Genomic DNA, 24860 nt, shown 5'->3' on the forward strand with positions numbered 1-24860 from the left:
TCCTGTTATTTTTTTGTAAAAGACACTTTATTGAACGTACCGGCAACTTGACCTCAAGCTTCAGTTCATTTAAGTTACTTTTAAAAACAAGAATTAGACAGGCTCCATTTAAGAGCCACTAGCATTTCAAAAACAAATAACTGTACATACATACATAAACACTGAAATAAATCTATGTGTTAGTTTGGCCTCATCTCAGAAAACAATATACTCTAGAATAACAAAAAACTTAAATATGCATTTTTAAGTAAATCTCACTGGTACAGGACAATGTTAATGAAAAATAAAAAATAAAAACAATGCATATGCCCCAAATAAATATTAAAAGCAACCATGCTTCTTCCATCCTGATGTCATTGTGCATATGGTTAGACCAAGACTGACACCTACTGTTAATACACAACAGCAGCAGACAAACCAGAGCTCACCACTGAGGAAACAAAGAAATGATAGGATGTGCAACCGATATCTGAATACTGTACATCTCCTCGATGCTGAAATATTAAAAGGTCCTTCATTGCAAGCAAGCCACTGCAAGACATAAAAACAACACACCGATTCCAAGTTGAACCAACTCAGCAGCTAATTTACACATTCTGGGCGTTGCATACATTGACGTTAGCGACAACCTCACATAGCACGACAATATCTGCAGAACCAGATGCGAGGAGCTTGCAACTGACAGAAACATTACATATTACATCAGTTTGTGTCTACCTCAACAATAGCAGCGTTACGGCAGCTGTTAGGAAACGATATGCAAGAGAAGGAATGTACAAATTCTTTACAGTGAATTCTATAAATGAACGTAGCTTTGTTTTTGTTATGGAGACTGAGAAGGCACCATCAGGGACAAAAAAAACCCACCAACTCGTATCTCGTTAAACCCTAACAATTCCTCGGTGAAAAGGACATGCAGAAGGAAGTGTGTGTGTGTGTGTGTGTGTGCAAAGAATGGAAACAAGATGATTTCCATGCGTTCAGGAATTTAAAAGGAAAACAAAGCAATACTTTAACCCTTAGGATGATAAGGAACATGCAGCATGTGCTTCTGATGTTTATCCATTTGGTTTAGTCAAAAAGAAATGTTGATTTAGCAGTTTGAGCACGCAGCAGGGATGTGACTATTCATAAAGGAAGAGAAGCATCGTTTTAGTGCACATCTTCTACATCTCGTTTCATATTAGGGGTTGTGTGTCCACAAAGTGACGGTGCGGTCAGCAGACGATGAGAGGAAGGACAGGTCCTGCGTGTGCCAGCGACACTGAATCACCTTGTCGCCGTGCTCTCCCACCACAGTCTGGGGCAGCTGTTTGGTCAGGTCACCTAGAAACGCAACACAGAGACGTTCAACTTTGCTTTTTCCACACTAAACTGACAGAATGCATCTCCACCGTCTCCACAGACGTACCTTGAAGGTTGGTGACCATGACCTTTGTGTCATAGGAACCGGTGAGCAGGTAGTGTGCTCCGGGGGAAAATCTGACCGATCGCACGTCGCTTGTGTGGGGCCGGTACACCTGGACGATCCGTCCTCCTCTGATGTCATACAGCATGCAGGCGCTGTCTTCCTGCCCTGTTGCTAGGAGACGGCCGCTTGGATCTACCGCTACAGAGGCGACAGGACTGCCTGTTCAGTGAAGACATAAAATCCAGTTAATACTTTGAATTTTTCTCTATGAAGCACCAGTTTGCACCAAAATAAGAAACAGACCTGAGCCGTGGAAAGCAGTTCCCACAACTCTCACACAGCTGGGCACCCTGAGGTCCCAGAAGCGAACCGTCTTATCCTGGGAGCCCGAAGCAATCATCCAGCCTCCCCAGGTGTACAGAGACAAAATGTGACCTGCACAGATCAAATAAATATTCATAGTCCCTTTGCTTTATGACTACACACCGTTGTATTTAAGCTCATGCAGAGGAAGATCTCTTGAGGCACCTGTGTGTCCACTGAGCGCGTGCAGCCCTTGCCCCCTCTGGCAGTCGGTTGTGTAGATGTTGCAGTCTCCGGCTCCAGCGCTGATCAGGATGGCTCCTCCACTTTCCGGCCCCTCCATGAAGGCCAGGTCTCTGATGGTGCCATCATGCATGCTAAACTCCAAGTCCGGCCCTGGATAAACAGAGACACACAAGTCAAAGTTTGATTTTCACAAAGTTGACTCTATAGAGTAATGTCGGGGAGAGCTCTGACCTGTGGCGTTGCATGTCTCTGCGCTGAACGGCAGGACTTTGACGTATTTGTCGTTGGAGCCGGTAGCCAGCAGCTGTCCGCAGTGACTCCAGGCCACGCAGTAGATGGAGCCTTTGTGGTGTTTGTTCCTCTTGAAGCGAACCACCGGCTGCTTCGTTGGACTGGAAACACGACAGAGCAGAGAGCAGCAATGAGCAACATTGGCTTAACTGCAAAAAATGTTGATTTTTTAAATTTTTTATTATTAAATAACTTTCTCCTCTTTTTTTTAACTTATCTGTTTTATATCATAGCTCAGTTTAAAACTAAAACTATCAACTCAGTTCATTTTATGTCACTCCTACAATAACCTAGCAAGCTCCATTTCAAAATTACACACAACATTTTAAAATAATATTTCACGATGTTAGAATTTTAGTCCCAATAAATTATCTGCACATTAAATAAAACAACACAGAAGAAGTTGGCTTGTGAGTAAAACTTCATTTCTCAGCATTGTACGCATCTGGAGAGACGTCCAGATGAGCTCCATTTCAAAATGCGGTGTGCTACCTTGAGCTGAGTTTTTCTGGATAGGCGCACACTCGCAGCGTTTTGGAGTTGGAACCCACAGCGTAGAGAGCGCCAGACGGGTGAAAGGCAACGGCTCGGACGGCCTGAGTGTCCTCTAAAGAGTGGACTGGTACAAACAGGTCATTTGGTTTCTCACCCTGAAAAAAACAGCAACATCTCAGTTTAAATAATTAAACACTTTATGATGTGGGGGTTGTTATCCCCCACACCACTGTAATACGTACAGTAATATCGTGTACAGATTCCTATTTTATTTTTGCTGAGAGTGTTTTAGTGCATCCCCACCTCTTTGCTCCGGGTTAAAGAGCCAGGCGAGTCACTCTGGTGACCTTTGGGTTTCTGTCCACTGTCAAAAAAAACAACAAAAAACAACAACACCTCAGAAATACTTTTATTAAACAAAGGCGTGCGAGTGTTTAAATAAATCACACCAACCTTGAGAGCACAGGGGACTCATTTGGAGGAGAGACGACCCGGCCCCCTACGCTGCGCTGCGGGGTGCTGCTCGCCACCCCTCCCCCGTGACTCCGGTTTGGCTCTGGGGTCACAGATGGAGGGTTGTTGTTGTCCTCAGAGGCGGGCGTGTTCCCGTTCCCGTTGCACTGCTGGGTCAGAGATTTCACCTCATCTCCCAGGTTCTCCATTCCCACATTGAGCTCCTCCAGCTTCTGAATGGACCTTCAAGAGCAAAGGCACATGACACCTGGTTCTCACAGCGTATTTATTTCAGTTGAACGTTTTTTGGAAAAGAAAGAGGGAAATATTTTTTTGTACAGTCTGACATGCAGAGAGCAATATCTAGTAAAAATGAGAAATAAGAGAACAAAAACAAAACCATCTCATCATGCACAGTCACTCCTCTGAATAATGCAGAAGTCAACAGGCACTGGGAGATTTATGGTAGATAGAGGACTGCGAAGAAGACTAAATCATAAAGGTTTTGTCCTGCTGAAAGGATATGAAAACAAATTTATAGATTTTTCTTTCTTCTTTTTAAATAATTGTGCGTCTGTAAATCTACTGGAGCCGGATTACCTTCAAGCCTTTGCATGTGAAAATATAGTTGTTATGGGGCAGATGGTGCTGCGCAGCCTGGAGGGGGCTGCGCCACGAGAGGGGCGGTCTTGTGGGACCCATTATTTTCAAGGCCTTAACGTGTCAACTTTATGCTTTCTGACAGCTGCGCCTCTTTTGTTTGACAACACCATACGAAAATCAACACGGCTTCTAAGCTAACAAGCTGAGTCTGAAGAGCGCCGACATCTTTCCCTGCTTCTTTACAAACTGTAGTCGTTACGTAATGAATACAAAGTGGAACAATCAGAAAGGAAAAGGATGCATGAGCTTTTCAAGAAAAATTCAGCATAAATAAATAAAAAAATCTGGAATAAATTGTTTTTGTTTGTGTTCAGCCTCTACATATCAACACTCTGCAGCTCCACGATTTACAGCAGTTAGAGCTGCAAGTCTTCAGGGGCCCAGTACATGTCTTACCAACTTAATTTTTTTTGTTGTAAACTATCTCGACAGGCAAACATCACCTGGAAATTTCCAGAATATTAAAATGATTTGCTCTACCACGCAATTCTAGTGCAAGTCTGGTTGTGTGTTCATGCTGGAAGGTGAACCTTTAATCCCAGGCTCATGTTTTCTGCAGTTTCTTACGATTTTCTTCCAAGATTGTCCTGTTTTTTGTTTTAATTCAAACTAACTGCCCTATCACCGCTGAAGAAAAAATTAATTCCCACAGCATGACGCTCCCTCCGCCATGTTATCACGGCACAATCCATACCACCCGCTCATTTGCACATCCCATTTTTTTTTCTCACTGTCATCAAATCCTATTTGATTTGTATAACAAAAATACAAATAAATGTAGTTTAATCGCATCTTGCTAAATTTCATAAAAGATGAGACGATTGTAAAAATAAAGGTGCTGTTGTCTGTGATGATTCACCAGGATGAACCTACAGTCTAAATACACCATAGTTCAATCAATGAGACAAATACACAATTTTCAACTGAATTACAATTTTCTATTTAAATTATGACAATCATCATTTATTAAAGGAGATTTGAACATTGCGGGGACTAAATAGAGTCTTTTATAGAAAGCAATATTTAAATTAATATGAACAAATACATTACAAATCTACATTTTGATCATGGTATCAAGACGTTACTACATATGTCATATGAAACGTGTAATTCTCAAGTAAAATACAAGAAGGTGTGTCCGTACCTGTTCAGGAACTTCTCGGTGAGGCTGTGCTGCATGTCGCTGGGCGGAGGGTCCTGCTGCACCCCTCCTTCCAGCAGCATCTGCTGGTACATCTGCCTCTGCTGCTGCTTCTGCTCCAGGTGCTGCTGCACACGCAGCCGCTGCCGATAAAACTCCTCGTATTTCTCAGTCGACTCCCGTAACTGAGGACAGAGCGCGGCGACGCACATAAGAAATGTAGTCCTTCATTTTAAAAGCATAATTTGTTTTGAGGCATAATGAATGAATTTGATTTGATCAGGAATGATAAGTTGGAAATACATTCCTGCTGTTATTTTGTTCAAGGAAACAGAGAACAACTGAGGTTTCCTTTAGAGATTGAACCATTTAACAAATACTTCTGATTTACTTCATTGTATTGATGTTTTACTCACTGTCTCATATATTGATTTATTGAAAAAGGAATCCTCTGGATGTTTAAGAAAAACCATAAAAACCGAGTCTGATTGAATTATTCTGTTTGTAAAAAAAAATTAAGTTGTGAATGATATTAAGGAACAAATAAATCACTGTAAAAACATATTGAGAAACTTACATTTTTAGTCTAAAAACATTTTTATGAATTCAACTTTTATTCATTTTTTTCCCTTTTTTGTCCAGACAAGAAAAATGACTGAAGCAAATCTCATACTTTCCCACATATCCCACATTTAAAGAAAAATTTGAGCATTTTTGAGGCTCCATCTGGACCTCTCAAAGGCTGCTTTGTGAACTCTTCACCTCTCCTGTCAGCTCAGGTATAAAGGGGAGGGAAGAGGGTGGAACGGAGAGCTGAGGACAGCTCACTTCCCCGCTCTGTCGTCTGCTTCGTGCCCCGATGAGCCCATGGGAACAGATTGGCTGAATGTTTGGGGAGAGGCCAGAGCCTGGCTTTGTGCCAGACGTGGGAAAGAGGCTCAGAGGAAAACAAGGAAGAGAAAGCTGGTATATGAAAGATATCTCAGAGGCTTATACTCAGGGCTCTGCCTCCGGTCTTTATGTGAATCTTTGTTTGACACTGTTTTAGTTTTATATAAACTAACAATAAATGACTTAACTGAAGATAAAGGGAAACACAAAGGGGCCCAAAATAGGAACAATGAAGCAAACAAACACAAGTCCCATTTAAAGCAAACACAAGGCCATTGATGACCCATTTATGTAGCTCAGCCAGATCACTGAACCCTAATGACATGCAGCCTCATTACACTGATTATTTATCAGCTAAACAGGTTGAAACACTTTGTAGATTTTTCTTCAAAGTCTAAAATATTACATCTTTGAGACACAGATAAGTTACTACCAGTCCTTTTTTTGTTTTGGTCAGTTTTCACGCAGTTTCAAAGCAAATAGATGCACCCTCATTATGCTGGATGAACTATTCAGTGACACTAATGTAGATCAATTCAGATTAATCAGAACTGACACAGTCACTGCAGGCAGAACTCATCCACTGAATAAATAAAAACAACTGCGGAGACATTATTCGGCAGCACTCCGTCAGGACAAACATTCACCTCATTCCTTTCAGCAGATTCAGCCGTCGGTGCGTCCTCGCCTGGAGCCGAGGCGGGCCGCGCGTTCTGAGCTGCACCAGAGCTCAACATCTTATCGACGGGTGTGTCGGTTCTGGATCTGCACATGAAAAAAAGGCCGCAGCATTAGAACATCTGCTAAAATCTGGAATCACCGATTTAGTAAATACCAAATAATTACAACAAAAATGTTTTTTTTTCTGACAGATATTTGTAGATTGATGGATCAGACAGCAAAATATTTACAAATTTAGAGACCTACCAATAGATGTTTTCACAACAAACAGCTTGAACTAAAATAAGTATTCAGTAAATATGATGAATTTAAGCTGTTTATGCTAATAATAGATTTTAGTGATTCTTGTTTAATGCAGAATGAAAATGGTTGAGAAGAAGTGAGAGAGGTGGTGGGGAGTAAAGTCATTAAGAAACTGCATATTATCTGTTTGCCATGATCCCAGAACAGAAAGACATTAACACTGTTGAGATAAATATTTTTTAGATTTATCACAAATACTATCACTATGGCAACACTTGCCAACATTATAACACATTTTCAGAAAACCCAGTTTTGTATTGATCTTCAGGTTGCTGACACTAAAGCCTATGAATACTGAATTTAGCCGATTCTGATTTAGCTTTAGGAAGTATAAATATTATTGTCAGTTTCCTTTTGGTTCCTAATAGAGAAGTAATCTAAAACATTGAAGAACACAGATTTCCCCATGCAAAAAAAACAATCCTTTAAGAACTCTTATCATAGGAGTATTGTCATTCTCAATGCATTGTCAATGCATTTAACAGTAAAAGTCTATTTTATATAGACTTCTACTGTTTATTGTTTCATCTTTCACTGACACTGCTAACAGCTTTTCTGCTTCCACTGATTTTCTTTTCAAATATCTGTCTCTTGCTGACAACAGCTTACTTAAAGTCTTTTTGATTTCATAACTTCCATACTGAAGAGTGTTGGTATTCGTCCAATCAATTATTTTCCAGCTACGGTGTGTTCACTGGCTGGAAAAAGATTGGATTTTTAGTTTCTGACTGGCACATTGCAGATCACGGCCGTTCTGGCCTAAAATCGGCAGATTTTGATGATCAGATTTCTTACGTTTCAGGGGATTCCTCGAAGATGCTGTGGCAGTCGGAGCTTTCCATCATCAGACTCCTGCTCAGGTTCTGTCCTCCTGCTCCTGGATAGTGGAAGTTTGCAAAGGAGTGAGACATGGGAGAGACCCCTTTTCCTGGCACAATCTCCCCGCCACTCGCCCTCTTATCCTGGACCGACAAGCCGTAAGACAACCCGTCCAGAGCTGGGTTCAAGGACCGGGTCATGTAGGTGTCTGCGGACTGAGGGCGCCGAAGCGGAGAGGAAGGGTACGGGGAGAGTTTGCTGATGAGCGGGGTGAGCAAGTCGGCGTAGCCGGTCTTAGCCGGCTTGACCAAGCGGTCGACATGGATGTTGAGCTGCTTCTGTTCAAAGGCGCAGGTGAAAACACTGTGGGAGAGGTTCTGCATCCAGGAGAGAAGCGACAGGTCCAGATCGTCGCAGCCGTTACCGCACAGCATGTCGACACCCAGAAGGACCTCGCTCTCCGTTATCTCCTCGCCTGTTGCCTTGCTCTACACACGACAAAAAAATTAATTAAAAAAGCCTGAATGTTAATTAATGTAAACAGAATTATGCCAACAAGCCAGTCCAGTGGACATCTTCAGTAGTTCCCACCTGGCAGAACTCCACACAGCACTCATACAGGACTCCTTTGAGAAGCAGCTGAAAGAGGCGATCCCCACTGGCCTTAAAGCCGGCTTCACTCAGCTTCCTGTCTGCGGGAATAAACTCGGCCACCATGTTGCAGGCCTCCTCAAAGCACTGCACTCTGGCTGTGCTGGGATTCCAGTCCTGAGGGAGGAAAAAAAAATTAAAGTTTCAAACTTTTAGACTGTTATTTTAGCCCAAAGAAACAAGTTCTGGGTGAAAAGAACCCAAACAAAAGCAAGCGTCCTGCTGTCGTGTTTTTTTCACTTGCTGAAATGCAAAAACCAAAATACTGTTTTTTTGGCAGTCTTTTGCCAAAAAAACAAAATGAGAAATCCTACAACCTCTAAAACCTCAATTTTTGTTTGCATTTCACTCATGTTGCAAATTTGGACCCCAATCAAACCGAGTCTATTGGACCATTAGGTGTGAAAAAAGCTTCGAAGTCTCACCTTGAACTCAGCGTGGTTTGTGAGCCGAGGCAGCGTCAGCAGCAGACACAGTTTGCTGTAGTCATCTTTGGACGGGCAGAACTCTTCCAGAGCATGGAGGCACTTCACCGCTTCCTGCATGGTGAACTCCAGCTAGCAACATAAAACACATGCTACTCAGCAGCAAGACCAAATCACCAAACACATGATACCACAAGCCTTGGCATCACTTTAGATTTAAATATGATCCCAAAAGCTGAATTTTGGGTGCTGTCAGCAGTTTTATTGCAAATATTTATCCTTGTGACAACTCGGTGAAAAACTTGCAAACCGTAAGTAAATGGAAACCTGTAAGTTTTTATTTTGTAGTTGAATCAAAATATTTCACTTGATATTTAGAGGGTTTTGTTATAATTGTATTAAATTGTTGTTGTTTTTTCTATAAGAGATTATACAACTGCAAAAAAAGATTATTTTACACATTCTTACCAGCAGTGTCAGTAAGTGTGGAAGGTTATTTAAATTGTAATCGGCTCCAGATTTGGACTTACATGCTGTGGTTCGTCTTCAGCAGACATGGCATTATTCACACACAGAGCCTCCAGGAACTTCTGCTTCAGGATGATGTAACGGAACCTGAAGAGAACGTTTCTTTATTTTATATTCACGTGATAAAGATGCATAATAATTGTACACAGCTTCATCGAACCCAAAATATCAAAAATTGACTAACTGGAGACATTAAAAACCTGACTGGCTCACCTTTTCCTGTCAAACTTGTCCATGCACTCAAGAGGTTGAATGAACTGCAGGACCTCATCCCACTGGCCATCAAGGATCAGCTGCCTGAAACAAAACCAGTTTCCTCATTTTTAGTTCTGATGTGGAAAGAAAATAACTTTTGGCTTAGGTTTAGGGTCATTCGTCTCTATAAAATAATATTTCTTAAGGAAAGTTTTTAAAAAGACCGAAGCAGATGAAGGAGAGAGAAACTAATCACACTGGAAGAAAATTTCTCAAATATGTATTCAACAGTAAGACATGTTGGCTTCAATTAAGACCAGATGTCCAATTTCATTCAGGTCTCCAGTGCGACGAAGTGCTGAATGTAGCAGATAGAGTCAGAAACGTTGGACACACACAATCGATTTACCTGAGGAACAACATGTCGTCTGAGTACAGTCCATTGATGACGCCGCTCTCCTTTTCCAGAGCGAGCATGCTGATGTGCAGCTTCCTGGAGTGGAGGAAGTCCAATATCACCTTGATGATCTCCACCTCCTTCACATTTATGGTTTCTTCAGCCGTCATGGTGATCACGCTGGAGGGACAGGAGCAGGGAAGCTAAACACAAAAGACCAGGGAAGCAACCAACATCACAGCTGGCCTGTATTATATATGTACATTTTTTAGAAGTTTAAGAAGTTAGGCAAAACAATACCCTGAACCTACTGCAGCAGGCTGGGGGGAAAACATGGGAGGAACAGAAAAGGGGCTCATTAAAACTGCATTTTATTCATTAACTTCTGTCAAGACAACCACCTGGTTTCTGCCACTTTAGCTCTCTGCAGAGAACATCTTATAATTAAAGCATCATTATTAAAGCATGCAAAGTCAGTCGGACCTAAACACTATCTCACATAACTGTAAAGGTTTAAATAAATGTACAGTAGTTTTTCAATTAAAAAAAGTGACTAAATGTGCAGTAAAGCCAGCTAGCTTTTTAGGTGTTATCTCCATTGTAGGAGCAATGGCCTCATCATGGCAACAGCTTACAGTAAAAAACATAAACCATTTAACAAAAAATTACAAAAAAAAGAAAATACTTTGATAAATGAGTAAATAAAATTAAATTTGCAAGAAAATCTGATCAGAATAATTGTAGAAAACCACATGTTTTATCTGGTGGTGCAATACTGTGAAAAACCAGTTGGCTCACATACAAATAAAGATAATTTTCGTAAATACAAAAAAGTAGTTTTGAATTTAAAAAAGAAAAATCAGACATTAGGGGAAAAAAGGATCCAAACTAACCAGGCCCTACAAAATAATTGCTCTAGGTTAGTCCATGACAAGTTGCTTTTTGAGATCTGCTAGCCTACTTCCTGTTTTCAGACGGGTTCTACCCAAAGAATCTCTAGATTCTGCAGCTCAAGCAGTAATCACACCTGGATTAGGGTTAGGGTTCATCATCATGTGTTAGGATCAAATTGCTGTATTCATTTGTTTTATACCTAGATTTGTTTGATGATCTGAAATGTGCAAGATGGACGAAAATGCAAAAACTAAAGAAATATGGAAGGAGAAAGTACTTTTTCACAGCATAATACCTCATAAAAATATATTTTTTAAAACATATAAACTGTTGTCTTTTGTTACTCAAACCAGAAAAAGTCAAATGTGTTTCATTGAGATTTTGTTTTACACCCAGAACTGGCAAGATGGTAGCTCCTGACGCAGCAACAAATCAACATGTACGTCTAACCGTCTCTAGATTAAAAAAAACAACACTATCTGTTCTTTACAACAAGGTTTTGTTTCCCTTCAGCTTGCTATTTACATATCAATCTGACATTCTTTTGTGGATGTATGATGGGTTTTAATCACACTGATTATTACTTCATAGGCCATTGTATCTTTATGCAGCCATAAATCAAACTAAACAAAATAAATGCTGCCACACTGAACTTTCCCCACAGCAAAATGTAAAATCACAATAAAGATATTTGCACTTAGACACAGTTTATTCTTTAAATGCCCACAGAGCTCAGGATCATTTCATCTTATGAATGGCGTTTCTCCATTTGGAAAACAGAGGCTGTAATTATGCAAATTTGCTTTAGAGTAGCGGTGGTTTTAATTGATCAAATGTACTGTGATCATGCTTCATTTGTAACAAGATGATCTAATTTTAGTTACTGTGTTTTTACAGTTTACTCATTAACTTCTTAACAGTGACCGTAAATTAAAAAAAATGAGCGCACATGCCTAAATTTGGCACATTTACAAGGCGAACTGAGGAAATCATGCTGATTAGTATTCATTGTTGCTTTTAAACTCATAGATTGAGATAAACGATAGTTGAGTCAAGCAGAACAATAGCAAAAACTAAACATGTTGAATAGCTTGAATGCGAGTCAAAATCCGTATTTAGATTCACATCCTTTCAGCTTTCCAGCTTGTCACATTAAAACCTACATGCATTTTATTGGGACTTAATGTCAAAAACAACACAAAGTAATGCATAATTATGAGGAGGAAGGAAACCAAAATTCTTTAACATGGCTATGGCAGCTGATGATAGTAAATGGAAAGATGGATTGGATCGAAAACTTGCTCAACGCTCCATGTCACTGTCGACCAGGTTGAAGTTCACCCCTCAGCTTTAAATCAAACCATATCCATGTGTTAGAATGGTCCAGTCAAAGTCCTGGCCTACAAATGTTTGAGAGATTTCCTGATGCTTACACATGTGAAACCAAACTTACCTACCTCTTTATATTTCAGAGCAGTACCATATGTGAAGTTGAAACAAGTTAGTATTGTTTCACAAGTGCTGTCCAATGTTTTCTATTAAATCAGATTGGAACATTGTCTTCTGACCTGATAAGACCTGACATTTATGAAAGAAAAAAAAACACAAACAAAAACAAAAAAAGGTTTTTAAAAACCAGGTCGTGCCTTTTAATGATTAGTGATTGGCCAGAAAACGGCAATCATTGCTGGACAAATAATTGAAAATCAGTGGCAACATCTTTACTCTGGTGCTACAAAACATAAAATGGGTTCATGCTTCACTCTTGATGTGCACAAGGCTTGCAGAGGTCAACACCAAAAGACTTAAAAGGCACAACTCCACCAAAACATAGAAGTATTCAGTCTGAATGTACACCTCACATTTATATTTGACTCATCCAACATAAAAAAAAAAGAATATGGAAACGTGTAGTGGAGGCCCTTGTCCAAAGCCCAGGGTGAAATAAAAAAAACTTAACATGACTGGATCTGTGTGCTCATCAGAGGTCATCCAACCTGCATCCAACAGCGGCACAGCTTTATTTCAAGGTGCTCTGGACAGCTACCAGGTTGTCCTGATTTGTGATTCAGGTAAATTAGCTGTATGGAAATGAACTGGTGCCATTTGCCTTCATGGGATCACCATCCTGGGATCACCATCCTGGGATCACCATCCTGGACTGATGAGAGGGTGTTGGACTTAAATGTTGTTTATTCTGGATGAAAACCAAGATACTTGTTGCCACAAACAATTTTAAGGAGTCAAACCATAAAAATCTTTATAAGGGAGCATAAAATCATGCGAAACCCATGTTGTTTTTGACAAAAAGGGACAATGTGTGTGAGCTGTCATTAAAGAACAAGCCCCTGTTAGAAAGCCAATGAAACAAGAGCCAACAGTTCTGCTAAGCTAGCCAACCGTTAGCCAATAACAAGCACTAAGCCAACGGAGTCAAACAGCATAAGAAGCTTAAGTTGCTTGTTAGCTCTATACGGGCCCTGAATTTAGCCGCAGGATTAGAGCAGAACCATCAAATGGCTAGTTACTGTCAGGGCTCATATAAAGCTGGCTAATTTAACCAGCGGTAGGAGGGGAGCTAGCCCGGGCCGAGGAGGGGAGAGGCATCATCCGCCAGTGAGCTGGCCGGGCGGGGTGACAGCTCCCAGCACCAGCAACGCGAAAAACAACGACACTCACCTGCGTCTAAAAGCACATGGAACAAAAGCGCCGGTGTGTTTCCCCGCTGCGCACAGGCGGTGTCACGGTGAGCCCGTCAGCAGTTCCCGTGTTGCTCCTCCGTGTCTGTGTCCCCTCCTCCGGCTGGATGTTCCTCTCACTGACTGCGGTCTCTGGAGCCGCCCTGCCCAGCCCGCTGCCTGCCTGCCTGCCTTCTGCTGCCTGCAGAGCACCGCCTCCATCCGTCCTCCGCACATACCAACTTCATGCACAATTATGGGGTGTTTCTGTGAGCAGGGGAAGGGATGCAAGTCCATGAGGTTTGTATGTAACAGTACAAGGTATGTGTCTGATAGACAGTGGCGTGGACAAGGGGTGCAGCTGATGGAAATCTTTTCTCAGGGGCCAACAGACCTAATTTCAAGGTTAAATCTACATGTATAGTCGGAGCCAGCCAAAGGCATAAGCAAACTAAGCCACGTTTTAGGGGCCCCAGACTATCGTGACTCTCCCATACATGTTTGAGTTTAAACAGGCCATCCAACATGTTTATTTTTATGGAGAATGATTTGACCAAATCTAGCTATCAAATGTTGGTGGTTTAGGCAATGATAAATTAAAATGTTTTGACGTTTAAAGGAACTGAAAAAAAAAAGTTCAAAATATAATCTTCTTTTAGTGTGGTTCTTGAGTTACCATGGTTACAATTTGATGCCATGAGGTTAGCATTTATGTTTCAGCTTCAGTTTCTCCATAATTGGTAAGAAAATGGTAGAAGAAAGCTAAATAAAATGGATAACAGCAGTATTTTCCTTAAGTCAGTGTTGAAGTTGCATTTTAAACTTTTTTAACAACCAATTATCTGACTGTTAAGCTTCTCAAAATCTCTCAGATTACACCACATCTGGATTAAAACACTATTACTGATGTTTTGAACAGGAGGGCAAGCTCTATGTCAGCCCTGTGTACACAGTGTGTTTCCTCTTCAGGAGCATTTCCTGGAATAACGGTAGTTTTTCTTCTTTGTTCCCTCTTGAAAACTTTAATCTGGCATTCAGATTTTCCTTGAGATTATAGGTTTCTTCCTTGCACACGTCCTATGAAAGCTTTGGCGTTTCCTGCTTGTGAAAGCATACATTCGTCCTGTAACAGTGCCTCCTAGACATCCTGTGATGATGCAGAGGTTTTAGATGGCTTCTTTTAGCATCTTGTTGTCTGCACTCAGGTGAGGAAGTGTTGGCAGTTGTTTTAAATGTTCTCCATTTATGAACCATCTTTACATTTTTACACATATTGTGCATAAAACATGAAGCTAAAATTAGCCACAGATAATTAAAATGTGCAGGTTTCTCAATAATATTACCACTGCTTACCCGCTATCTATTAAGCTAACAAATTTACCATCAGAAATAACTACAACATAAAACAAGGATATAAAGTTGAGACAGACGCAGTGCAAACTGTTAAGAGCTGGCATTTTAATAAAACAGGAAATAATAATAATAAAAATAATCAACAATAACAAGTTCATGAAAATTTTATCGCATTTTCCTGATTAAAAAGAAAGCTGGAGAAAAGGAAAAAGAAATCAATTGAATAAAACACCTCCTCATTCAGCAATGCTTTGCATTCAGACACACACGTCTTTCAATGACCGTGCTGCTTCGCACACTTCCAACTGGTAAATATCCTTACAAAAAATACTTCTTATATGTGAAAATATATCTGTACAGAGTCAACACATACTGAAAGGAATGCAAGATGTAAAAATGTAACAGTAAGGTAAAGTGAAAAGCACTGACAGTGACAGTGTAAAAACCTCTCAGATCAGACGCAGCAACAGTGGAGAAGGTCTGACACCGCTAGCGCAGGGAAGTTCGTCCTCCTATTTACAACAAAATCTGATCACAATCTGCATCTAACAGTGAGGACACAAAGCACATTGATGTGACATTTTAGTTATTCGGTCACTCTGCAGCATAATCAATAGTTAGAACTTAAATTACTGCACACACTGATGACACTGAGATCTCCATTTAGATCATAACTCATGGTAGTCTTGTCAGTAATGCTGCTGAGGGATCAGATTTTTTGCATCTGTAGCACAATAAAAGGCCCCAGAAAAAAAAAACAACAATATACATAAACATGATAAATTACAAAAGCTACTCAAATGCTACCAGGAACCGACTTGTTTGCTTTCCTATGATATACAACAAATATAACTAAGGTATGCTGCGGACCATGTTGTGTTTCGCATAAAACATAATGTGTATTCAACGTATCTCAAAAGCTATATTGAAGTAAAATAAATTAAAATCCTATTGCAGGTGTTTTCCAGAACCATTTGATGGTACTCCATACACTCGTCATTAACACACACTTTTGTCAAATAAATCCATTCTCCACTTGAGGTGTGCTTAGCGTGCTGGTTGGCACTTCACTGTACGTGCACACATATACAGAAATAAAACCTGTTTATAGAGTTGTCAATCACATGTACAAAGGCAAAAAACGACAACAACAAAAAAAAATAAAACATGCCTGTTAAGCAGCTGAAGTCACATCTGATCACAGACAGGCAGCTAACTGCGAAGGGGACCTAATCTGATCTTGGACCTGTGTGTACAGACAACAAACAGATGTTTTCGGCAGGCGCAGACAAAATGACACCAACACCCACTTTGCGTCCATGTGACACAGAACAAGCATAAGGCTACACATGATCAGCGCAGAGAACCCAAAGTGCCTCTGAGAGGCGTGACATTCAGTGCTTCAGTGGTTCAGCTTGGTAAGGCATCGGCTCACCTGGTATCATCTTTTCTTTCTTTCTTTTTTTTTTTTTTTTTGGCACATGAGAACATTGATACACATGCTGACAAGAACACACTTGTGCCACACTGAAGTAGTGTCATAGTTAGCTCTGTATTAGTTTTATGTGTGATAATGTATTTCAACATTCCAGTTGAGATTTTTCAGGAATGGTAACTAGCGTCCCTCAAATACATATAGAAAAAAATCCACATTATCTTCAGTATGTTTCAACTTGTCCAGATGCACCGCCTTCACCTGCCTCTACTTTGGGTGTTTTTTGGGAGTCCCCTGCTTCTTGGTTTGCCACAGGTGGTTGGCAATGGTGATGGCGTCCACGCTGGCGGACATGGTTTTAGCCGGGATCTTGCTGAACTGCTTCTTGTCCGAGTTGTACTTGTACAAAGTTTCGATCATTTTGGGAGTAATAGACTTTGGGCCAATGCCGGCCAGTTTGGCGATCTCCTCCGTTTCGGGGCAATACGTGTAGACGGACCTGAACTGGCAGCCGGAGTCACGAAACAACACTAGGAAGTTATTGGCTTCGGATTTCTCCATTTCCTGCAAGAGATTATGCATAAAAAAACCTACTTATTAATGGCTCTTAACAGTCACTGATAGCTTTCTGTCAGAGTTATGCACACAGAGCTTACGTCAAGTATCTTGTTTTTCTGCCCTTCATTGACTTTGCCAGCGAGGCAGCAGTGAGCCAGGGCATTCTGGATGATGTGCTTGTTGGACTTGGCACTAGGCTCCTTGTACAGTTTCGGTCCTGAGGGAAGAAACAGTGAGAGTGCAAAAGTTACACATCCGCTGGATGAGTGGATCAAAGAGAAGACAAGGCTCTATATTCTTCTCCGTCCCTACCTGTGTACTCTGTGTTGGATGGAGTGGAGGACGTGGTCGACTCGTTTTCCCAGTCTTTCTCTCCGTTACGACTGCCGGCCGAAGGACAAGAAGAAAAACCCTCCACAGAGTCTGGCCTGACGGCAACCAACAGATAAACACAGACGTAACGACAACCACGTACGACATATCACCACACAGAGACATGCACAGAAACACAGAGATGGGTCAAAGCGAGATGAGACGTTGTGACATAGTTCTCCAAAGTCTGCCTGTTGCCTTGCATCACATCAAAGTGAGACACGCGGGTGAAGCAGATACGTGTTCAACCAAGCAAAGCAAAGCGGCTGGCTTCATGGTTACAGAGAGAGTTATGAAGGAAACAGCGAGCAAACAGCTAAAACATAAAGCAGAGAGCAAATGTGATAAAGAGAAAGAAGAAGAGGCGGAAACAGCTCTGCAGCCTGCGTCTGATGGACCTCACTGTACTGCAGTCAGGAAATTAACCTGCATTTACTTAGATTTATGACAAACCTTAGCCCAATACAAAATTATAGTGAAGCTGTAGCATGTCTACACAGAACCACGTCTACAAAGAGCTTTAATTTAATTTCAGTGTTACTAACCTTCCCTTTCTGTCTTTTGGAGAGCTTAAAAAAAACGGGATATGAGCTGAGGCTAGTTTGTGGCCTCTGAAGGATGCATGCAGAGCAGAAGTAGAAGAAGGAGAAAGGGAGAAAACAGAATCAAACTGTGGAAAGTAGAGCTTCCCTGTGGATCATAGAGGACAATAGCCTCTTCAAACACATTCCTGACAAGTCTCATCAGGGTAAGCAAAGTGTCAACTTAAGGTGAGTACAGGATTTATTAGTTTAACTTGTTAACCAGAAACGAAAATGTAATTTTTTAGTGGTTTTTAAGCTGATTAGCTAATTATTAGCTTACAGGCAGTTACCACCAATGACAAACTTCAAGATTTCATTGAGACCTCATGTCACAATCAACACAAAGTAGTGTAAAATTAAGTGCAAAAATTATACATAACTTTAAAGTTTTTTTTCTAATAAAAAAAATAAAAAATTGCAAATAGCATTTATGGACAAAGTTGTGTGCAAGTCTAAAAGAAGAAAAAGGAAAAAAGATGCCTTAGTCCATTTGCATTTGGTTTAAATCCAAGAATGTGGAAGAATGCTAACATTCCATGTAAATGTTCAGTAGCTACAGTGAACCATGGTCATGGCAGCATTATGCTGTGGGTTGGTTTTAGGAAAACCTGGTAAAAGACTTGAGAATGAGGTATAGGTTAACTTTCTAACCTATACCTGAAAGTGCAGCAAGAGCTACAATTCAATGACTCAGATAAAAGCATATTGAGATGTTAAAATGGCCCAGTCAAAGTCCTGACCTAAATCAATATGAGTACATGGTAATACTTAAAAAAAGGCTTTTGACAAAATGTGAGAAACTTTGAGCGGATCCACATTTTTAGCAAGGCACCGTTTCTTCATATCAGATTAGTCAGTCTCAGATAAATTAAGGTCTCGTCAGTTTGTTTCTTACCTGTTGTTCTTCCTGTTATCTGGCTGGTCCCTGTCGTTGTCAGCCAGATTGAGGGACGCCAAAGAGACACTTGAGACAGAGAAGCCCCGAGGACGCACGCCTGCAGTGCAGTAGCACACAGAACCAGCACAGGTTAGCATGAGACGCTGGGTGGGAACATGTCTCTAACGGTGCTTTGGGAGTCCTTCACCTGTCGTTCTCACAGGAGGAGTCGATGACTCCATGATGTCCCTGTGGATGGACTTGGGCCGCTGCTTTTTCTTCAGACTTCCACCACGCGGCTTGATGACCTCGTCCATGTCCTCCATCAGTTTGAGCTGCTTCCTCCGCAGATATTCGTTCTTGATGTATTCCCTCCTCGCCTTCTCGTCGTCCTTCTTCTGTTGCTCCTCCTCTGCTTTTAATCTGCACAAGAACAAGAAAGCTTGTAGTGGAAGATTGAACAGAAAAAGCTGAAGAGAAGAACAATTTAGACAGAGCATGCATGCGTCTGGACACCATGTGATGCAGAGAGGACACACCGTGCAGCTTCTTTCTTCTGCTCCTGGTCCAGCTCTTGTTGTTGCTTCTTCTCTTGAGCTTCCTTCTCCCTCCGAAGTCTCTTTTCCAACAGAGCTGCTTTCTTTGCCGCCATGTCCTCTTCTCCCTTCACATCATCCTGGTGTTGAATAAGAATATTTACATACATAAAACATTCAAGTTTCTATATTAAAGTAGAGCTGGGCAATAAATCAATAATCTATATTATAACAGATATGTGGATAAGTCTAATACAATGTTCAATAATTTCACTGAACTCCGATCCTGAACCACACAGTACATATCAATTGACTCTTGAAGTAAGTTCAGACTTCTTCCGTCTTCTTTAGGAGTAACTAGAACATTCAGGGCCTTTAGCACCAACTCACCTTAAAGAAGAATCCACAGCACATCTTTTGGTCGTCTCCATAACTTTCTCCTCCTTTCTCTCCCTCCTCTGTGTTATCCGGACCCCGGCCACCAGGAGGCTTTACCCAAGAGAGCGGCACCTCCACTAGGTCCTTTCTTTCCTGTTTGTCATCTTGACTCTGGCTAACAACCCCACCTTTGGTCTCTGAAACCGGCTGGCACAAAACCTCTGATGCCTTCGACTCCTCTTTAGATTCTGTCCTCTCCTTCAAGCGCTCACTCGTCTTTTTCTTGCATTCTTCCTCATCACTGCTCTTTACTTCCATTTCCTCTTTTTTCTTAGAGTCATCTTTTTCACCCTTGAGCTCTTGGTTGTGTCTTCCCCTGATGCCCTCGTCGTGACTCAGGTAGGCAAACGAGCTCTGCTGGGTTTGGTTGGAGTTGAAACGCCTCAGTCTGGGCAGGCTGTCTACTGAGGTGGGAGTGTTGAGCATCCGACTGATGGGAGTGACCTTCAGGTCATTTGGACGGGGAGTCCGAGGTGTTCTGGCATGAAATGAGGCCGGTCGTCGTTTGATGCCTGCAGGTGAACGGTTGGGGGCGCGCGGCGACCCGGAAGAGGACAGGATCGGGGACAAGGATCCCACCGACCCCCGGCCCGATCCTCTGCCTGTGACGCTGCTGCTGCGCAACTCGCGGAGCTGCCTGTGCAGAAAAATAAGTAAAAACAGTAATGGGGAGCTTGCATTTCAGTCGCCTCTTCAGTGGATCTGGCAGTAACGGCGCACCTGTGAGGAGACGGAGCAGGAGGCGGGATCACACAGGCTTGTTGGTGTTGGTCTCTCATGGCCATGATCTGCTCCTGCTGTTGGGCCAGTCGCTGCATCTCAGTCTGCAGGAAGCCCAGCGACGTGTTGAGCCTTTCAATGGACCGTGTGTATTCTGCAAGATCGACCTCTCCAGGGGTCACGCCTGATCGTCGGCAACAAAAATAAGTAAGTACAAAAACCATAATCTGTCACCATTTCCAAAACCGAAACCAGCGGAGCTAATAAAAAGAGAGGCACGGCAATGTTACTTACCCCCACCGTCTTCGCATGGAGATTTGGGAGCTGCTCCATCAGGTTTGCATCTCTCCACCCGCTCCACACTGTCCTCCTTTGACGAGGAGATAGGTGAAGGTGTTTCTGCCCCTCTGGAGTTCTGGCTCAGAGGGGCTGTCACTCCTTTCCTTTTTACTACATTCAGGAAGGCTGTTCTTCCCATTTTTTGACGGTGCCTGGTGAAGGCTGCCTCTACCTGGAAAATGGGGCAAACCTCGTATTAGATGTAAAAATCACACAACCGGGTTTGTCGTGATGCAAGACTGCATACCTTTTTCTTTTGGGCTTCAATGGCTCTGCGTTTTTCTTCAAGTTTCATTCTCAGCTGAATCATTTCTGAGGCTATGAAGTGGGAGGGGTCTCTTGTTGACGGGGTAGCCGGAGAAGGCGACGTGATTGGCAGGGGAGGCGAAGAGAACTGGAGGGAGAAGAATGATTATCCACAAATAGAGAAGACATGGAAACAGAGGTGAACCTTCAGACCAAAAATGACGTCCCTGAGAGAGTTCAAGGCCAGAAGTCAGCAAAAAGAACCTAAAGGCCTGTATCATATTTGTCAAAAAACATCTCAACAATCCATTAAACTCTTCAGAAATCTGTGAACTGATGGGACAAACATTTTTGAAGGGTTTGTGTACCATTAAATCTTGCAGTAAATTTAAACACTTTTATAACAACACCACATATTCTAAAATGTCTGAAGAGACTCGAGGGACAGAATGAGGCACAAACCTGAGTGGAAGTGGTTCTGGCTGAATGTGTATAGGGCACATTAAGATCAGAGCTGTCTGGAGTGGTAGTTCCTCCGCTACTCCTTCCCTCCAACTTCCTGAACTTTTGCTCTGCAAAGCTGGTCATCCGCACCAGACCCCCACCTGACCCACCCGATGAAGAGGCGGGACTGCCTGTGTAAGACCTGGGGAGGGTGGGTGCAGAACTGGGACAAGGGCTGCCTCTGTCACCTCCGTGTTCCTGTTCACCCTCAGGGTTTGCTTCCACTTCCTCCTTGTGTTCCCCTTCCCTGCTCCTCTCCTGCTTGCCGGGCAGAGGACACGACCTCGTCATGGCCTCGCAGTCTGGATCTATATCTGAGTAGTCTCTCAGAGATGAGGAGTCCTCATCCAAACTCTGGATGTCCTCTGTCCGCACATGGATGCCTGTGTCGACTTCATCTGTGGAGGCAGAGTTGGGGTCTCGGTCATTCACCCGAGCCTTCGCTGAACCAAAGTCATCTCCGGGAGCTTGAGCCCCTGGAGGGTCTGACGGCTCTGCACCATGCAGAAAAAAGCCATTGTCTCCATCTCCAATAGCGAGGCTGGCATGAGGCCGTTCGGTGTCGTGGATGATCTTGAGGGCCTCCTCGATGCTCGGAGGAGTTGATGGACTGACGCGGGCGGAGTGGCTCCCTTGGTACTTAGTGGGGCTGCTGTTGTCTGGTAAGACTCCATTGGGGTACCTGGAGAGAAGATCCGGGTAAATAGAAAGTTGAGGACAGTAAGAGTGAATCTCGAAAAAAATTATTGCTTCATTGAAATGTTTTTGATACTCCTGAATAACAAAAATCTCCAAAGGCTTTTTTGTATGTGACCAAAGCTCACACATTTATTGAAGTATGTTTTTACTAATGTGCCACCAGTGATTTTGTAAAAAAAAATAATAAAAAAATTCTTCACAGCAGGCTGTAAAGAGTTGGTTGGATTTCAAAAATCCTTGAATTTATTTGTAATCTTTTGGCATATCTTTACCAGCTGTGGAAATTAGCCTGAGTTTTTAATTAGCGTCCTCCAACTTGTTTTGTCCCTAAAGTTACCAAGAGGTAAGGCTTTCATCTTTTTCCAGTGCAACGCTCTGCTGGGAAAACCTGCATCCAGGGATTCACATGACGTGGTTTTTTTGAAACCTGACATGTAACCAAAACATTTTTTGAGACCAATTAGCACTGAATATCACAAAAGCTTTTCTTCAAATGGTCAAACTACTCTTAAATTGGAATTGTTTTTCAAATCTTTACACTTGGAGTCACCTGATGCTCATTGTCAACATTGAAAATTGCTAATTTAGTAGGCACTTCCTTACCTTCAATAAAAACTTTATTAGTTTTTATTGAACTGAAGTGTGTTACATTTATAGGTAATTACATCATTTAAAACCTATTTCCCATCCACACCTGCTTTGGCTCTTAATAGAGAAAGTGTTGTTCCGTCCCAAAGGTTTGTGGGAAGCGAAGTTGTCGTCCTCCTCTGGGATCTGTCTGCCCTGACCGTTCACGTCGACTGGCGTGAGGGAGAGGTGGCGTTTCATGCCGCCTCTTGATGCATAATGAACTTTGAACCCCAGACCATCGGTACTGGCTGAGCGGGTCATGCCGCAGGTAGAAGGAGCCTCAAATGGGGGCAACGTTGCATCTCCATCCAGCGGGATCTCAAAGGAGATTCCCCGAGAGGAGGATCTGAAGAATGAAAAGTGTTGTCAGTGGAAACAGGAAAGAAAGCGACAACTGTAAAATGTCGGTTTCTTCATATACTCACTGTTTTTCTTTGGGCCACGTCTTGACACAACCGTCAACATAGGACAGGGAGGTAGATCTCTTCATTAAGCCTGTTACACACAGAGGACCCTTCTTAGTCTTACACCATCTAAGACAGTGGTTCCTCAAACATTTCACAATAAAATCCTCCCCAAAAAACAAACAAACAAAAAAATCAACTGGGTACACACATCATTCAACCAGACATAAACCTACACACATATCTTATTTTCAAACTCCATTGAAGTTTATTTCACACTCCAGGTTGCAACAAAACAAACTACAAACCATCTTTACAGTGAAACACTTTTGTGTAACTAATTTTTTTCTTTTTATTTATCCATACTGCTTCCTGCGCCCCCCCTGCAATGGGACTTCGCCTCTCCCCACCCCCAGAGGGTGTGCCCCACAACTTGGGAAACACTGATCTAAGAAATTATTTGTTTTGATTAAAAAAACATAGCAAATGAATCTCTGGGGGTTACTGAAAAATAGAGATGATGTAATGGGTTTTAATACGTCTTACAGCGGTTTCTTTTCTTACTTGTATGTTTGTGCTCCATATTCGTCATCCTTAACGTAATCAATTTTGTAAATCAATTACATTTTGTCCTGCATCGTTAACAGCTGCACATTATTTCATTTCTTTCCAGTGTGGAGCTGTATACAACCACTAGGGGGCATCTGACTTCTGAACAAAATCTAAACCTGCATTGATCAAATGGCCTGCTGCACAAAGCTGCAACAAGTAATGTTTATTTGTTTTTCAAGACAAAATAATGATATCTGGTGGCAACATCAGTTGAAGGAGCGACATTTAATAGAAAGATTTGGTAAGTCACAGGAAAGTCATGCAAAAACAATCAGGGATTATATCTGCTGCTGTTCACAGTTACCTGAATAGATTTGCAGCTTCTACTTCTTTATGATTTCTGCATAATTCCTTTGAGGATCAAGCACATGCATGTCCGCCCTCGTCATGTCCATGTAAATCTGTCCCGTAGTTGTTCTCCTCACACAGAGCATCAGCATTCTTGTCGTCCCACTCCACTGAGCTGACAGTGTGTTACGCTTTTCCACAAAACCCTCCATGGCATCAATGCACTGCAGTTTTATTCATTCCCAAAACTAAACTGCACTAATTTGTTCTTTTATTACTCAAGAGGATCATCTAACAACTGGACCGCCAAATTAATTCCCTATTTAAAGATTTTTATTTTCTTTGCCAATGCCTGATTTTATTTCTTAGGGGACTTTTTAAAATGGTAGCATGTCACATAGTCTTGCCTGTGCATTTAAAAAAGGGTCAGATGACTTCTAATTTGTAAAACAGACGTGTTTATGGTGCTACATTATCTCAGCAAATTGTTGTTTCAGACAAAAAGTATAAAGATAGCTCTGTTAGCTTTCCACTCCCTTTCATTAGTCTACTAATAACAGTCAGCAAAAGTACAGTACATTCAATTAATATGGCAATTCAATTAATTAATCCTACCTTCAGCTGTGAGGTTTTCTGGACTGGAAGGTCTGTCTGCATAGTTCTGTTTGACAGGACTGGACACAGGAGCCATGTCTCTGCAGGACGATACAGGCTCACAGGCTGCATGGCAAAACAAGACAAATCCTCCACATCATTAGTCAACAACTAGCATTCATTACATAAAGAAAATTACCAAAAAT

General features: G+C 41.9%; 2 protein-coding genes across 6 annotated transcripts in view; both read right to left on the bottom strand.

Annotated features, from left to right (window-relative positions):
• On the bottom strand, positions 1 to 13656 carry wdr47a (WD repeat domain 47a). 2 transcript variants are annotated; one of them, XM_055033118.1, is made up of 17 exons: positions 13467 to 13656; positions 9906 to 10073; positions 9515 to 9598; positions 9304 to 9388; positions 8774 to 8905; positions 8289 to 8465; positions 7674 to 8185; positions 6542 to 6659; positions 5007 to 5188; positions 3200 to 3442; positions 3050 to 3110; positions 2744 to 2901; positions 2192 to 2352; positions 1940 to 2110; positions 1715 to 1846; positions 1412 to 1630; positions 1 to 1326 (listed from the first exon to the last, which is right to left on the bottom strand). In XM_055033118.1, the coding sequence occupies exons 2-17, from the start codon at positions 10061 to 10063 to the stop codon at positions 1184 to 1186; spliced, it is 2736 nt and encodes a 911-aa protein (XP_054889093.1). In that variant the 5' UTR covers positions 10064 to 10073; positions 13467 to 13656; the 3' UTR covers positions 1 to 1183. The 2 variants fall into 2 exon arrangements, with proteins under 2 accessions (XP_054889093.1, XP_054889092.1); XM_055033117.1 differs by having other exon boundaries at positions 9906 to 10096.
• A 1247-nt stretch (positions 13657 to 14903) lies between these two features.
• Positions 14904 to 24860, bottom strand: part of camsap2b (calmodulin regulated spectrin-associated protein family, member 2b) — a 30066-nt gene continuing 20109 nt past the window's right edge. For 2 of the 4 annotated variants that reach the window (XM_055033043.1, XM_055033042.1), the window contains 15 exons: positions 24676 to 24780; positions 23182 to 23251; positions 22821 to 23102; positions 21386 to 22109; positions 20925 to 21071; positions 20633 to 20849; positions 20339 to 20522; positions 19571 to 20255; positions 19184 to 19320; positions 18853 to 19067; positions 18663 to 18762; positions 17729 to 17794; positions 17124 to 17239; positions 16910 to 17028; positions 14904 to 16817 (listed from right to left, as the gene is read on the bottom strand). In XM_055033043.1, the coding sequence (XP_054889018.1) occupies positions 16521 to 16817; positions 16910 to 17028; positions 17124 to 17239; positions 17729 to 17794; positions 18663 to 18762; positions 18853 to 19067; positions 19184 to 19320; positions 19571 to 20255; positions 20339 to 20522; positions 20633 to 20849; positions 20925 to 21071; positions 21386 to 22109; positions 22821 to 23102; positions 23182 to 23251; positions 24676 to 24780 (3464 nt within the window). In that variant the 3' untranslated portion in view covers positions 14904 to 16520. The remainder of the gene's footprint in view (positions 16818 to 16909; positions 17029 to 17123; positions 17240 to 17728; positions 17795 to 18662; positions 18763 to 18852; positions 19068 to 19183; positions 19321 to 19570; positions 20256 to 20338; positions 20523 to 20632; positions 20850 to 20924; positions 21072 to 21385; positions 22110 to 22820; positions 23103 to 23181; positions 23252 to 24675; positions 24781 to 24860) is intronic. The other 2 variants (XM_055033044.1, XM_055033045.1) reach the window with 1 other exon arrangement.

The sequence above is a fragment of the Poeciliopsis prolifica genome, unplaced genomic scaffold (genome assembly GCF_027474105.1).
Source record: "Poeciliopsis prolifica strain line A6 unplaced genomic scaffold, Auburn_PproV2 SCAFFOLD008, whole genome shotgun sequence".
Taxonomy (NCBI): domain Eukaryota; kingdom Metazoa; phylum Chordata; class Actinopteri; order Cyprinodontiformes; family Poeciliidae; genus Poeciliopsis; species Poeciliopsis prolifica.

Bases quoted from the DNA above. Each gene is read 5' to 3' on its own strand.
- wdr47a (XM_055033118.1), bottom strand. From the start codon at position 10,063: ATGACGGCTGAAGAAACCATAAATGTGAAGGAGGTGGAGATCATCAAG. The intron at 8,186-8,288 runs GTGGGAACTACT...TGTCGTGTGTAG, and splicing joins GCTGTGTGGAGTTCTGCCAG to AGCAAGGCAACAGGCGAGGA. The intron at 3,111-3,199 runs GTTGGTGTGATT...TTTTTTTGACAG, and splicing joins GAGTCCCCTGTGCTCTCAAG to TGGACAGAAACCCAAAGGTC.